This window comes from Mustela erminea, chromosome 2 (genome assembly GCF_009829155.1).
Source record: "Mustela erminea isolate mMusErm1 chromosome 2, mMusErm1.Pri, whole genome shotgun sequence".
Classification (NCBI taxonomy): Eukaryota; Metazoa; Chordata; class Mammalia; order Carnivora; family Mustelidae; genus Mustela; species Mustela erminea.
This window is the reverse complement of record NC_045615.1, coordinates 154473168-154489900: the sequence shown is the minus strand read 5'-3', so window position 1 is coordinate 154489900 and position 16733 is coordinate 154473168. Positions and strand designations below refer to the sequence as shown.

Sequence of the window (16733 nt, the reverse complement as noted above, 5' to 3'; positions counted from 1 at the left end):
ATATGAGTGAAACTATATTGGTAATTGTCTTTCTCTGATTGACTTATTTCCATCAGCATATCAGTTTGATATAAATGGTAATATTTCATCCTTTCTGATGGCTGAGTAATATTCCATTGTATAGATACACCACATCTCTATCCATTCACCATTGATGGACAACTTGGCTCTTTCCATAGTTTGGCTATTGTGGACATTGCTGCCACAAACATTAGGGTGCATGTGCCCCTTTGGATCACTACATTTGTATCTTTGGGGTAAATACCTAGTAGTGCCATTGCTGGGTCATAGGGTAGCTCTATGGGACCTCATCAAGATAAAAAGCTTTTGCACAACAAAGGAAACAGTCAACAAAACTAAAAGGCAACCTACGGAATGGGAGAAGATATTTGCAAATGACATATCAGATAAAGGGCTGGTGTCCAAGATCTATAACTGCCTTTGTACCCTTTGACCAGCATCTTCCCATTTCTTCTACCCCTCAGCTGCTGGAAACCACTCATTCTACTCCCTGTTTCTATGAATTCAGTGTTTTTAAGTTCCACATATAAGTGAAATCAGTAAGTGTTTTTTTCTTAATTTCACTTAACACAATACCCTTAAGGTCCATCTGTGTTGTCATAAATGGCAGGATTTCCTTCTCCTCCTCCACCTCCTCCTCCCCCTCCCCCCTCCCCTCCCCCTCCTCCTCCCCTTCTTCTTCTTCTTCTTTTCTTTTTTAAGTCGCATGCTCTACCACCTGAGCCAACCAAGTGCCCCTAGCTTCTAAGCTATTAAGTTTCCAGTCTAGTGGGTGCCTGACTGATTCAATTGATACGGTCTGCAACTCGTTTTATTTTTAAAGGTTTTATTTATTTATTTATTTGTTAGAGAGAGAGAGAGAGAGAGAGCACGCACGGGCTCACACACGAGCAGGGAGAGTGGCAAGCAGAGGCGGAGAGAGAAGCAGGCTCCCTGATAAGCAAGGAGCTGGATGTGGGACTCAATCCCAGGACCCTGGGATCATGACCTGAGCCGAAGGCAGTGGCTTAATTGACTGAGTCACCCAGGCATCCCAAGATTGCCCTCTTTTTTATAGCGGAAAAATATTCCACCATATATATCATATTTTCTTTATTCATTCCTGTGTTTATGGACCCCTGGGTTGTTTTCCATGTGGCCATTGTGAATAATGCTGCAATGAACTTGGTGTGCAGATATCTTTTTAAGATAGTGTTTTAATTTCCTGTGGTATTCTTTTGGATATTGCCCAGAAGTGGGATTGCTGGATCATATTGTAGTTCTATTTCTAATTTTTTGAAGAGCACTTATATTGTCTTCCATAGCGGCTGTACCCATTAACATTCCTGCCAGCTACACACAAGGGCTCCCTTTACTGCACATCCTCACCAGTGTTTGTCATCTCTTGCCGTTTTGGTAATAACCATTCTAACAGGTGTGAGGTAGTGTCTTATTGTGGTTTTGATTTGTGGTTCCCTGACGATTTGTGACATCGAGCACTTTTCATGTACATGTTAACCATTTGAATGTCGTCTTTGGAGAAATGTCTGTTCAAGTCCTCTGCCTATTTTTAAATGGGAGAGTTTGGGTTTTTTGCTATGTAGTTGTAGGAGCTCCTTGTATCTTCTATATGTTAATTTCTTATCAGATAATATGGTTTGCAAATATTTTTCTCCCATTCTGTAAATTATATTTTAATTTTGTTGATTATTTCTTTTGCTGTGCAGAAGATTTTAGTTTGATATAGTTCTAGTTGTTGATTTTTGCTTTATTTTGATATAGTTCTAGTTTATTTATAGTTCTAGTTTATTTATTTTGATATAGTTCTAGTTGTTGTTTTATTTGTTTATGGTTTTGGTGTCCAACCCAAAAATTCACTGCCAAGGCCAATGTCAAGGAGCTTTTTCCACTATGCTTCTGCCTAGTAGTTTTATGGTTTCAGGTCTTATGTTTATGTCAATCCATTTGAAGGTAATTTTTGTGAATGGTGGAAGGTAGAGGTCCAGTTTCATAGTTTTGCATGTGAATATTCAGTTTTTTTAAGGCTGTTTGTTTAAAAGACTCTCATTTTACCATTGAATATTCTTATCTCCCTTGCCAAGTAATAGTTAACGCCACATGTGTGAATTTATTTCTCGGCTCCAGATTCTGTTCCATTGGTCTATGTATTTGGTCTTATTTGTTTGTTTGTTTTTTATTTTATGTGTGTCTGTTTTTATGCCAGCACCATACTGTTTTGGTTACTATAGCTTTTTTTTTAAGACATTTTCATTCATATCTTATAAGAGTCATATAGCATGAACACATATCAACTTCTGTGTTCCTCCGTGCCCACGACCCAAGGGGAAGTGTCCAGCTCTCCCATGAATGCTTTCCTCAAAGGAGATAGCTCCAGGCTGGATTTGCATTTTGTGTAACTCAACAGGGAGTGACCACGATGGTGGTTCTGATGATAATAATGACTACTATCACTGCTTACCATATGCCAAGATCTTTGCTAACTTCTTTATATGTTATAATTCATGTTAAGTTCCATAATGATCCTAAGAAATATGTATTGTTATTATCCCCATTTTACAGATAGAGATTACATGAGTGTTCAAGGTTTGCCCATTTCATCCAGCTAGTAAATGATAAGTTGGGTAATAAACTCAAGCAATCAGACTCAGAATCCTTTCTCTTAACTATTATGCTCTCTTGCTTCTCAATTTTCCTTTTTTGCAGCATCCCTGATTTCTTTGAATTATTTTCTTGAATCTCTCCCTCATCTGACTTTGAGGAGGAAAAACTACCCTGTCCTTCCCTCTCTCAAGAGTAAAGGGGGAGGGGCACCTGGGTGGCTCAGTGGGTTAAGCCTCTGCCTTTGGTTCAGGTCATGACTTCAGGGTCCTGGGATCTAGCCCTACACCGGACTCTCTGCTCAGTGGGGAGCCTGCTTCCCCCACCCCCACCCCGCCTTCCTCTCTGCCTACTTGTGATCTCTGTCTGTCAAATGAATAAATAATATCTTTAAAAAAATAAAAAAAAGAGTAAAGGGGGGAATTGTCTTACCACAATCATTCCTATTTCCACAAAACCAAGAGCTCCAAAGATGTTACTCCCCTTTTCCTTTGAAAGTCCTCTAAAGACTAGAAGAGAGAGCTTAAGAATGGGGGGTGGGTGTTGATGCCATAAGTTGAGTTCTGTTCTTCCTCCTGGTAAGCCTTGAAGGAAGTATCTGACCCTCTTTAGAATTTGGGGTACTTAGCCATTCTTGTTTATTAGCTGTGAGCCCTAGTAGCCAATTCTGGGGCAAAGGAAATATAACTTTATGACTGAGGCTATTGTAGTAGTCTAGGCTAGAGGATAGAGACTTGGGCCAGGGTGGCAGTGAAAATCGAGAGAATCAGATAAATCTGGGATATATTCTTCAAATAAAACCAAAAGGGTATGGTGGCAAACTGAATATGGGGGAGAAGAAAACAAAGGCATCAAAGAAGAGGATTTGTTTGAACAAATCCTGAGATTTGTTTACTGAGAGAAGGAAGGCTAGAGACAGGAAAAGATCAGATTAGAAGTGTGAGGGTGTCTTGATTGTTAGAGTACTGTTTGCCTGGTTAAGTTTTGGATACCTGTCAGACAGAGATATCAAAGAGAAAGTTGGATGGAGGAGTTTGGAGCTCAACAGGCAAGGTAAAGTCTAGAATTATGCACTTGAAAGTCATGGCATGTCCTGAGTCAAAGCCATGGGATCAGATAAAGTTAATTAAGGAGAAGATGAGAAAAAGAGAAGGCTGAAGATCAAACCTCTGTATTCACCAGAAAATTCAGCAAGAGACTGCCAAGGAGTCACCAGTGAGATGGGAGCAAAACAAGGACAGCGTCTTTTGTGTCCCAAGAGAATCAAGTCTTTGTCGTGGTTTGACTATCCCCAGTACAGAATAAGCTATGTCCAGAGGAAGTAATGCATTGACCTATTTCAGACGGTTTTGAAGCAAATGCTGAGCTCAGACTGTCTGCCGTATAGGAAATTCAAACAAAACTTGAGTGGGAGTAAAGAAGGTGAGACTAAATTGTCTTAGGATCTCTTTAATCCAGATGATTGTCACTGAACCATTTACGTTCAACAGTCTTATATATGAATGCAGACAAATAAACCATTTTCGGTGAAGAATTTAGAACAATGTGGCTAAGCTCCCAGTAACTTAACTAACTTGCATGGGAAGTGTTCTACGATTCACATTTTACATTTTTGGTGGGAAAAACATAACTAAAAGTGGAGATTGAAATGGCTTAAAGATTAAACCAGGACCTGTTATTTATATATAATTGATTAGTGCTAAAAAGATTATGAAACAATTTGCCTATAGCATAGAACTGTAAAAATAAATAGAAGCTTCAGCTAAGTTGTTTTCAATGTAAGCTTGTTGATATTTATTTATTTATTTATTTATTTATTTATTTAATTTGACAGAGAGAGATCACAAGCAGGCAGAGAGGCAGGCAGAGAGAGAGGGGGGAGAAGCAGGCTGCCTGCTGAGCAGAGAGCCCGATGCAGGGCTCGATCCCAGGACCCTGAGATCATGACCTGAGCCAAAGGCAGAGGCTTCAACCCACTGAGTCATTCAGGTGTCCCCTGTTTATTGTTTTAAAAATTACCTTTATTAACCTCTTACTCTTCTATAAATAGATAATAGCGCCAGTTATTATTCCCCCCGCATGTTTCTAGTCTATGAATTTTCTTTTTTTTTTTTTTTAAGATTTTATTTATTTTATTTTATTTGACAGACAGAGATTACAAGTAGGCAGAGAGGCAGGCAGAGAGAGAGGGGAAGAAGCAGGCTCCCTGCTGAGCAAAGAGCCCGATGCGGGGCTCGATCCCAGGACCCTGGGATCATGACCTGAGCCGAAGGCAGAGGCTTTAACCCACTGAGCCACCCAGGCGCCCCTAGTCTATGAATTTTCAAACTTCACTGTACATTAGACTCAACTGGAAGGCTTTCTAAAATATACACATTCCAAGGTCACATCTCCAGAGATTCTGATTGGGTGTAGCCAGGAAATCTGTATTTTGACTAGTATTCTAGGTGATTCTAGAGAAGATAATCCCTGGACTACACTGGGAGATAACACTGGTCCTGATCCTATATTTCAGGTATCGGTAACTCTCTTTGGGTGGCAAAGGTGCCACTTGGGTCTCCACCCTTATTTTTATTTTATTTTATTTTTTTCTCTTTTAGATGAATAATTTACATAACAGAAATACAAAACTGGAAGATTAAAAGCCTAGAAACATCAAATGTACAGCTTTTCTTTGGCATAGTAATTATGCATAAACTACTATTTGCTTTTATAAAAATAAGCTTTGGGGAAATTTTTTGCCCCCAAAGGTTCATACAACTTGCTTTGGGGGAGAAATCTAGACTTGAGTTTATTTTCAAGGAAATAATGACTTTTAAAAAAAGAGTACTTCTAATTACTCTGTTTTGGAGTGAATGAATAAATCAGTTATTTGGAAACTACAGTTAGAGATGAAGAGCTCTTAAGTGTTGCTACTTGTTTTGACATCCTGGCCATACATTAAAGTAATGTGTTTTCAGATTTGTTTTTTCCCCCTAATAGATACAATTGTTCTTGTGAATCCAGTATGTTTTCCTTAACAGCAAATAGTTTTTAAGCCCTATGATAGTAGAAGTTAAAATGACAGTAAAGTTTGACAGTGTAGTAATATTACATGTTTATTATCTATGGGGCTTTGTTCATGTTAGACATTCGGTACATGATTGGAGCCTTTAATAATTATGTGCGAGCCTTTAATAATTAGTTTTCATTCTGCCCCCTTCTGTTCTTAGCTATGACATCCGCTTGCCTACTTGATCCTGAAGCATTTCTTTAGTGCCTCTCAAGATTCTAGGAGACCCTTAAAAAATTAGAGAACTGAGAACCAAAAGTAACATAATTGATGTTGCATATGTAGATATATAAACAACATGTTCCTGGAACCAACCCTAAGAGATAGGAAATTCTAACATGTTGGGGCAGAGGGTAGGGGGAATATCCTGTCCAAAAGCTCAAGGTTTTGTTTACTTGTTTGTTTGTTTGTTTGCTTTTTGACACTAATTAATAACAAAAAATCACAGAAATATTGCAGTGATTAAGTTTTCTGTTGAGGCATCTCAGATGAAAATCATTTCATGGGCTTATAATTCCAAAAGCCAGTATCAGACACAAGGTCTGCCTTAATGCTATCAAATTAAACCATGGCAACTGATACATCTAGTATCCATCTGTTTCAAATTCCAATTTTGTGTTTGAGTTTATAAAGTAACTGAAAGCAATCAGATTATGTATATATTATATATGTCATGTATAATACGTATATTCAAATCTGGTAACTTGGTTAATTAAGGACTAGGAGAAAAAGTTGACGTAAGGTACAACTGGGACCTTGAAAGGCTTTAATTAATTTCTCCTTCTTCTCGTGCCTTCATTTACTGCTCTAGGCACAACAAATGTCCCATATTTGATTTGAAACTTTATTATCTAAGAACTAAAGTTCTTAGACATGTTTAAACATTCTTAATGTACTCATGTCTTGAAGTTATTAATAATATTCATGTCTAATTTTATAGAGTCATTTTAAAATAAAGAGTTACTGCATCAAAGTATGGCTTTTGGGGAGATACTATGGAAGAAAATACAGAAACCTGAGACCTACATCTCTGTACAGGGCAGCATTTAAATTTCTGACTCCAACCACAACTGTGATTGTTTTTAGTTTGTTAACTGCCTGGGAGTGTTATTTTAAGAAAGCAGAAGCACCATCATTTGCACAGTCCTTATAGATCACACACCTTAGCCCTGACTTTTCAGCTTCGGTTTCTCAAAAGGATTGAAGTCAAGATGAGGAGCCCTTTGTTTTTCTGTGGAGTCCTAGCCATTTTTGTTAAGGCTGTTCTGGTAACAGGTACGTGCTATTTTGAAAATTAACCCACATAAAAGGAAAAATGGAACACAGATCTGCTTTTTAGATTTAAACTTTTATGTTTGCTTTGGTTAGCTAACCAGCTGGCTACTTTTTCTAACATGCCTTAATCTTTCTATGGGCAGTGATCTTTATGCAGAGAAGACTCACTGTAATTCTTTTTATTCTTTTTTCTCTTATTTGTTTACCTACTATAACTTAGAGAATAAGAAAATATGTATTTGTGAATAAGTATGGATAGCTATACTTACATAAATATCCATTTTAAATCTTGAAAATCAGTAATCCTCTTCTTGAGTATCTTAAATGAATATTCTGGAGAAATGAAGTAATAATTACTATAACTACCATATGGGATGCATTGGGCTTTTACTTCCCTAGAGAGACTGATACTAGTTCTAACCATTTCCCTGAATCTGAGCCTACAGATTTAGTATGATAATTTAACAGTGTTTAGTCTTGTACAGGTTGCCTATGTCTCCCTGGCATAACTTTGGTTGTTTTGTTTACTAACCTTTGAAACTACTGTAGAGAATGGAATACACTCTGAATACAGATGTAATAATTGTCATCTAGAAGGGTAATGAGTTAGAAGTGATGTAATTTGGCCTGATGTTTTCTAACACTTACTGAACTTACTCTTATTTCAGAACAGGGTATGATGTAATTAAGAATAGTCATTTTACATATATTTTTATACTAATTTAGCATTAGAAATAATGCATTTCTTTTTTTTAAGATTTTATTTATTTATTTGACAGAGAGAGATCACAGGTAGGTAGAGAGGTAGGCAGAGAGAGAGGAGGAAGCAGGCTCCCTGCTGAGCAGAGAGCCCGATGCAGGACTCAATCCCAGGACCTTGAGATCATGACCTGAGCTGAAGGCAGAGGCTTTAGCCCACTGAGCCACCCAGGTGTCCCGAAATAATGCATTTCTAATAATATTTTAAACAAAAAGATAGTAGTATTAAAACAGGTACAGTATATGTATCTATATATGTAAATAAATGTTCATGAACATGTTTATATACCTATAAACATATGTAAAACATATATAAAAGATCTATCATTGAGTACATACTATTTTCCAGGCATTATGCTATTGGCTTTACATATACTATTCCATTTAATTCTCACAATAACCACTTGAGGGTAAGTACTATTAATATTTTTAACATATAGGGGTGCCTGGGTGGCTCAGTCGTTAAGTGTCTGCCTTTGGCTAGGTCGTGATTCCAGGATCCTGGGATCAAGACCTGCATCGAGGCCCACATCAGGCTCCCTGCTTGGCGGGAAACCTGCTTCTCCCTCTCCAACTCCCCCTGCTTGTGTTCCCTCTCTCACTGTCTCTCTCTGTCAAATAAATAAATAAAATCTTTAAAAAATATATTTCTAATATATAGTTGAATCCACTGATCTTCAGAGAGGCAATGTAACTTACCTACAGTCACACAGCAAACATGTAGAACCCAGGCCATCTCACCCTATAGCCCATGGTCCTCACTTCTATCCTATTCTGCCTATATTGGAGAATCACCCTTTAGTAAACTCATTATGTTCATATCTACTATGTGTTGTTAAATATATTTTATTTGTTTGAACTGAATTAAATTTAACAAATATTTATGGGGCACCTGCTATATCTCGGGTACTCTTGGAGTAAAGCAAGGCGCAATCTATATCGCAAGTTTATTTGGAAAAATATTGCCAGTGAGTGAGAATGTTAGAAACTTTTAAGGCTTGGTGAATTGACTGTATTTGTACATTTCCTGGTAGATATAGTAGACTGCCTGATATTTTTATTTAGTAACAGTAAATAGTAATAAAAATTAATAGTTTTTTTCCTAGGTTTCTGGTAAGAAAATAAATTTTATACTAAAAATAAAATATAGAAATTTTCTATTTAAGACTTTAGTAGTCAAGTCACATACTTGACTCAATCTGTATTTTTGTTAGGCATTACACATTCATTTGTATTTTATTGAGAACAACATTTAATAAAATAAGATGAAACCAGAGAGAGAGATAAACCATAAGAGACTCTTAACTACGGGAAACAAACTGAGGGTTGCTGGAGGAGAGGTGGGGGAGGGGACGGGGTCACTGGGGGATGGACATTAAGGAGGACACTTGATGTGACGAGCACCGGGTGTTACATGCAACTGATGAATCACTGAACTCTCTCTCTGAACCTAATAATACACTATATGTTAACTAATTGAATTTAAATAAAAAAATAAAAACATTTAAGAGTCATGAATATAGGCGTAGGGAAGAGGACACCATCTAAGTCGTCTTATTCTTTTCGAAATGTTAAGATATATTATATTATAATATAAACATATGTAAAACATATATAAAAGATCTATCATTGAGTACATACTATTTTCCAGGCATTATGCTTTACATATACTATTCCATTTAATTCTCACAATAACCAATACTATTATATAGCTAATATCGACAATATATTATTGTCTTGTATTCATAATGTTTCTTCTCCAGTACTATATATACTTTTATCAGAAGATGTATTAAGAAGTTATGAATAATGCCATAATGATGCATAGTAAAGTACTTCCAACAGAAATACAAAAAAATGGTCTTAAATGTTTTTGTAATGACTGTTATCATCAAGACTGAAATACTGCAATTAGGCCCTCTCTGCTTTGGGACACCTCTGAAATAATTAGACTTCCAGTTACAATTATATCTATCCTGATCATTTAACCTTTGTAACTTCAATTAATGTGTTAAATATATATATATTTTTAAGTTGAGACTTGATGGGAGAAATTAAAAAAAATTTTTTTCTAAAGATTTTATTTATTTATTTGACAGAGAGAGAGAGATCACAACTAGTCAGAGAGCCAGGCAGAGAGAGAAGGGGAAGCAGGCTCCCTGCTGAGTGGACAGCCTGATGTGGGGCTCGATCCCAGGACACTGAGATCATGACCCGAGCTGAAGGCAGCGGCTCAATCCACTGAGCCACCCAGGCGCCCCCAATGATGGGAGAAATTTTAAAGGTCATTTAAAATTAAGATTAAAGTTAAAATTATAGAAATAAAAAAATATTTAGTAGGTTAATTTTATGGTAGTGGAGTATAAGTTTGTTTTAAATACCCTACACTGACTAAAAGCTAACATTGGTAAATTCTATCAAATTGAGTATTCTAGTTGGGAAATTGTACTATAATTTTTCAGGATGTTACCACTGGGAGAAATTGGGTAAAATACATATGTGTTCTCTTTTTAGTATTTATTATTACCGCATGTGAATTTACAATGATTTAAAAAAGTTTAATTTAAAAACAAAACAAAAATATATCAAACATCATCATTATTGTTTAATTAGCACTAATAAAGTTGTTATTGATTCTTCAAATGCTTGTTAACTGATCTGAGTCCAGATAATGTGAAATTTTCTTTGCTTCTTCCTTGCAACAATTCCCAGACCTCTTTGTCCAATATTCAGATTCGACAATAAATGTTGATACTCGGAGTTAAGGCTTTAATGGTCATCTGCGTATCCATTCACTTACTATTTTTTCTGTAAACAGCATATTATATTAATATGAGGTACAAGTAGAGCTTGTACCTCACAATATTTTCTAAATTGTTTTTGTAAGTTCATAGCACTTTACGTCTATATATGCCATATCTTTTAAAATAATTCCTATAGGAAATATTAATAAATATAACACTTATTAGTTATTTGATTGAATCATTATGCCATGATAGCCTTGTTATTATTATGAAAAAGAAGAATACAATTAAGTTTAGGAAAATTGTAGTAAGGAATATTTAAACATCTCACAAAAATGTAGGGTTATCTTGGGGGAAAATGTGCCTGTTCTTAACTTTAATCCAATCTAAGGAGAAAAAAAGAATGTAAGTGGGAGTTCAGGAAAGATGTGACACTTCTAACTGGGACTTATAAAGGCTAATATTATTTGTTGTTCACTTTTGAATTATTACTTTGAAGTGAGAGACATCTAGTCTAGATTTCTTTTCTCTATCATTTTGTCATTTGGCACTGATATTTGTAAGGCTACATTATTCAGAGCTGTGCCTCTATTAAAAACATTAGATGAAAACTAGAATTCTTTTAGCCCAGGTTCCCACAGATGGGGCCAAGAGAAAAAGAAAACAATTTGTCTGAAGTGCATTTGGATTTCCTTCACGACGCTGTGAGATTCCACTTAGCATGTTAGATTAGGAAAGAGGACAAAAATGGAGAAAACTGAAACTGATCAATTATAAAACTTAGTTTTTCTACTGGAAAAAAGATAAATTGACCCAATAAAAATACAGAAATACCTTTCCCCCCTTTCTTTTTTTAAAAATTATTTTTATTAACATATAGTGGATTATTTGCTTCAGGGGTACAGGTCTGTGACTCGTCAGTCTTACACAATTCACAGCACTCACCATAGCACAGACCCTCCCCAATGTCCATCACCCACCCACCCTCTCCCTCCTCCCCCCCCCACCGCTACCTCCCAGCAACCTTCAGCTTGTTTTGTGAAATTAAGAGTCTCTTATGGTTTGTTTCCCTGCCGATCCCATCTTGTTTCATTTTTTCCTTCCCTACCTCCCTTTCTTTTTAATATGTTTTATTTCTCAAGCCCAAGACGAAGATGGAATGACTGTTCTTGCTGACAACAAATGTCAGTGTGCCCGGATCACTTCCAGGATCATCCCTTCTCCCGAAGACCCTAATGAAGACATCATAGAGAGAAACATCAGAATTATGTATGTGGCTCTTTAGATTTCTTTTATTTTTTCATGTCGTAAGCAGAGATACTATCTGATATTAGCCATTGTTTGAATGTATTGACTGTAATACCTATGTCTCTACTACTACTACTACTTCTTCTTCTTCTTCTTCTTCTTCTTCTTCTTCTTCTTCTTCTTTTAGGGAGAGAGAGAGAGTAGGGTGGGGAGAGAGGCAGAGAGAGCGGGAGAGAGAGTCTTAGCAGGGTGGGCATGTAGCTTGATGTGGGATTCTATCCAACAAACCTAAAATCATGACCTGAGTAGAAATCAAGGGTCTGTCACTTCATCAACTGAGCCACCCACGAGCCTCTCTACTCCTCTTTTTGATGTGTAATACTTATATGAACCTGTTTCCATAGATATTATCTATGTATGTATAGATACACATATACTTTATGTGAGGATTAAATATGCTAAATGGACAAAATTAAATATGCTAATGGAAAAAAGCATCTAGGACATTGTTTAAAAACCCAAAGTAGGTACTCATACGTGTTTATCATCTTTCTCATTATTCAAGGCTTCTTCTGATATTACTAGAGCCTTTACAATCTAATAAAGAAGAGATTCATTCATTCATTCATTCAGCAAACATTTACTGAGGGCAACTGAACGCCACTGAGGATTGGAGCTGGTGATACAACAATTTATATAAAACACAGTCCATGCCATCAAATAGTTTACAGTCTAGGAGGGAATTTTAAACAACTTAAAAGGAATTGCAATACCGTATTGTAAATGCTGTGACAGGAATCAATGAAGGTGTTGTGGGAGCTCTGAGGAGGGGCACCGGGTCCAGTCCTGGGCGGCGGTGGGAGGCAGGCAGGGGTGTTGGAGTATGCGAAGGCAGCGGCGGTTAGCTGGCCCAGTGGGAGTGACCCAGTGGCAGTTACCTGGCCCAGCGTGTGGGGAATGACAGGGTTGGTAGGTGAGGCAGATCATTCCAGGCAAAGGAGACAGCTGCCGTGCCGATTGTATGAGATCACCATAGAACGCACTTCCCATAGTACCAGGCACATTGCAAGTACTTCATAAATGTTAGAACTCCGGGTACTTTGTGGTTGTTAAGACTCGGAGATGAGAAAAACATGGCAAGTTTGTGGAATTGCAAGCAGGTGTTTCCAGCTGGTGTTTAACGAGGGTGGCCGCGGGGAGAGAGGGGGCTGGCGAGCTGCAGGTGGATCATCAGTGCCTTCTGTGCTCTTCTCTGGGTGGGGACACTGTGGGAGTAAAGCCGAGAAGAACATGGGGCTTGTACTTTAGACGCTATTTTGGCAAGAATGTGGCTAATACATTGCAGGGGTCAAGACTAAAAGAGGGTGCTGCTGTTATATAGGAGAGGAATGGCAGTGTCTGGAACGAAGTGCACAAATTGCAAAGAACCAGAATCAGCGGAACTGTGGGATGGATTAGATGTGGGTCATTACAGAGAGGGGGCACCCAGGAATGGGATCTAAGGGCTTGACTCGGTATCTTTGTAGACAGTACTGCTAAATGCGCCCTCACGTTTTCCTTTGTGTCATTTGGTAGGGAGGGGTGCATGTGAGGAGGAATGATGGCATGTATTTTTGCATCAACACGGACGGGGCCGGAGGGAATTATGCTGTATGAAATAAGTCCAACAGAGAAAGTAAATTATCATATGGTTTCATTTATTTGTGACTCATAAGGAATAGCATGGAGGACATTAGGAGAAGGAAGGGAAAAATGAAGGGGGGGGGAAGAGACGGAGAGACAAACCATGAGAGACTGTGGACTCCGAGAAACAAACTGAGGGTTTTAGAGAGGAGGGGGCGGGGGGATGGGTGAGCCTGTGATGGGTATTAAGGAGGGCAGGGATTGCACGGAGCACTGGGTGTTGTACTCAATGAATTATGGAACACTACATCAAAAACTAATGATGTAATGTATGGCGACTAACATAACATAACAAAAAATTAAAAAATGAAGAATAAAAAAAGAAAAAATGTAAAATTAATGAAATTACCTCAACTATTTGATGTTACCTAATTTTTCATGGAACATCATCCAATCAGGAGGTCTGGAGTCCAGTTACAGTTTTACTACTTAGTTGTTATGTGAACTTGGATAGGTCATTGAGATCTCTGGTTTATAATTTCGGTATTCCATAAATATGGATAATAATGTCTGTCCGTTTATTCCATAAATAGTGAACATATTCTACATGTCACACATCTAGAAAAGCACCGAGAAAACGTAAATGGTTTTGCCTCAAAGAACTTATGTAATCTGGGGAAGCAACTTCTCTACAGACAAGAAACTATATGGCACTTATAATAAAGATACGTAAACTTCAGGGCACCTGGGTGGCTCAGTGGGTTAAAGCCTCTGCCTTTGGCTCAGGTCATGATTCCAGAGTCCTGGAAACTCTGGGACAGAAACGTGTGATTTCTGTCTGTCAAATAAATAAATAAAAAATCTTAAAAAAAAAAAAAGATGTGTGACTTCAATGAGATGTTAGAGGAGTTTGTTCAGGAGTGAGGCTGGATCATCATGAAAAGGGGAAAACTTGAGTTGATTTTTGAAGGAAAATCAGGGCTTTGCCAAGTGAGCAATGATCATTGACAGAGGAGTTTCTGTGAGGTTTACTTTGAATGGGAAATGTTTAAAATATGCAAATTACTGTGAAATCTGACTAATAGTATTACTGTAGAGTGGTTTTAGGGTTATAAAGTGCTAAATGTGCTAAATTCCTGATGAAATAGAAAATACTGTCCCAGCAATATACCTATTACTAGAAAAGCAGTATCTGTTCATTTCATTGTTTTGATTTATTTTCTTTCTTTTTTTGTAGTGTTCCTCTAAACAACCGGGAGAATATCTCTGATCCCACCTCACCAGTGAGAACCAATTTTGTGTACCATTTGTCTGACCTGTAAGAGATTTTCCTTCATGCTAATATAGATATAGACGTTGATAACTTTATATTTGTTAGTAGCAATGTTTCTGAAAATATGGGGTATAAACATTTACCGATACAATTTGAGCTTTTGAGTATGTTAATTTCTATGTTAATTATTAGATATCATAAATTTATAAAACTTTATCACAGATAAATGTTAGCTATGAATTTATTCTGAATAAGAAATTATTGTCAGTAGTACGGAAGGGCCAATTTGTCTTAAGTAATTAGATTTCAGACATATTAATATGCAGCTGTTTCTTTGGAAGCTATAGAATCCAACATCAAATAACTTCTTTTTCTTAAAAATATTCTGCCTTCCTTGTTACTGTAAAGAACTTGTTTAATCCCAGTGTACAGGTGGGAAAAACCCAAGAGAGTAGAAGTTGTTGTATGGCATAGACAAAACAATCATATTATATCATTAATTATATTGTTTACTTTCAACTGATTCTTTTATATTAAAGGTTGAAAAATCCCATTACCTATTCCGTAGAGTAGCTGAGGTCTGAAAGGAGTTATGAGCAAGAGCTGCTAATTTTGGATAGAAACGAATATTCACTCATATTCCGAGACAACAGTTGACGGGGATTGTCTAATGAATGCATTTGTTTTTCAGCTGTAAAAAATGTGATCCTGTAGAAGTGGAGCTGGACAATCAAATAGTTATTGCCTCCCAGAGCAACCTCTGTGACGAAGACAGTGAGACCTGCTACACGTACGACAGAAACAAGTGCTACACGAATTGGGTCCCTTTTACGTATCGCGGTCAGACCAAAATGGTGCAAACAGCCTTGACCCCGGATTCCTGCTACCCCGACTAATTTAAGTCATTGCTGACCGCACAGCTCCTTTTCTTGAAAGGCTCTTCATTTTGATCCAGAAAGTTCATGTATTTACTACCAATGAATTTGAAAAAGTGATATTTTTTGTTAATATAAAACTATCCCCCCAAATAGAAATAGTAACATGATTATTTTTATTGAAATTACTTTTCAGCTATATGTTCTCACTCTAAGTATTAAAATCTCTCATAGTCCTTGCCCAGAGGGTTATGTGACCTTGAGAATTTAATTTCTAGCATTTAAAAATAGACAAAAGGATAGACTAAAACTCAAAGACTAAAAATCAGAAGACATAATCAAATTTCACTCTATTTTTTGGCTTGCCTTGGAGAGCCACAGCTTTTGCACCTTCTACACTCTTCTCTTTTTAAAAAGTATCACGTGCAGAGAAAATTTATGTGTAAACAAAGGTCAATTACATGTCTTCACTAGAAAAATAATATTTGGAAAACATGTTTTGGAAATAATTGCAAAAATAATTTAAAATGGGGTCTCCCTTTATGAAACCAATGAGCCGCAATTGACATAATTAAATGCATAATTGAAAAAATATACTTTGACATAGTACAGATTTGGTGGCAGATGATACAGACTCTTTTTGATAATCAGAGAGTGTAAGAAATTCCCATTGGAAATCATCTATGCTGTAACTGTATCTAATGAAATATGTATCCAAAATATGTATTCTCTAGCACAGCTTAAACAATTAAATAGATTCATAAGCATATATCTGTGTGAAATAATTTATTGAAAAGTTTACTCGTGTTAACTTCATTGCATGTAAGGTAAAATACAATTTATTGCTGATGAGCAGTTCATAAGTATGGTATAATTATGCATTAATCACTGAATTCATACATGCACATATTTGAAGTAGCTTTGTCATTTAAGCCTAAAATTAAATGAAAAGGCAAGGTCCCTCTTGACAAACATAGTGTTTACCATGGCACATAAAATTTCTCATGGCAGAAAGCCCAAGGCCAACTGACATAGATACCCAAGGGTTCTGTGGAAAGTAAATGCTGACCCAGGGTTTAAAATAACAGGAGACTGTTTGGTAAAAGTCAGTTTCCCGAAGAGGCATTGTTCCTTTTTTTTTTTTTTTTAAGTGGGAACAGTAATTACTCATAACTTCTACTGTGTTCATATGGATTTTTCAGTGTCGGGTTTTTTGTTGTTGTTGTTTTGGGGGGATAAAGCTTGGAAACTCTAGTGCTTCCGTA

General features: G+C 36.9%; 1 protein-coding gene across 1 annotated transcript; it reads left to right on the top strand.

Moving 5' to 3' along the window:
* The first annotated feature begins 6726 nt into the window (after positions 1-6726).
* On the top strand, positions 6727-16237 carry JCHAIN (joining chain of multimeric IgA and IgM). Its single transcript, XM_032334510.1, has 4 exons — positions 6727-6946; positions 11592-11718; positions 14558-14638; positions 15285-16237. Exons 1-4 carry the CDS (start codon positions 6883-6885, stop codon positions 15487-15489), a joined length of 477 nt encoding a protein of 158 aa, XP_032190401.1. The 5' UTR covers positions 6727-6882; the 3' UTR covers positions 15490-16237.
* The last annotated feature ends 496 nt before the right edge of the window (positions 16238-16733 follow it).

Excerpts from the sequence above, each read along its gene's own strand:
- JCHAIN (XM_032334510.1), top strand. The coding sequence starts at position 6,883 with ATGAGGAGCCCTTTGTTTTTCTGTGGAGTCCTAGCCATTTTTGTTAAG. Across the intron at positions 6,947-11,591 it reads TAAGGCTGTTCTGGTAACAG|CCCAAGACGAAGATGGAATG; the intron begins GTACGTGCTATT and ends TTATTTCTCAAG. Across the intron at positions 11,719-14,557 it reads GAGAGAAACATCAGAATTAT|TGTTCCTCTAAACAACCGGG; the intron begins GTATGTGGCTCT and ends CTTTTTTTGTAG.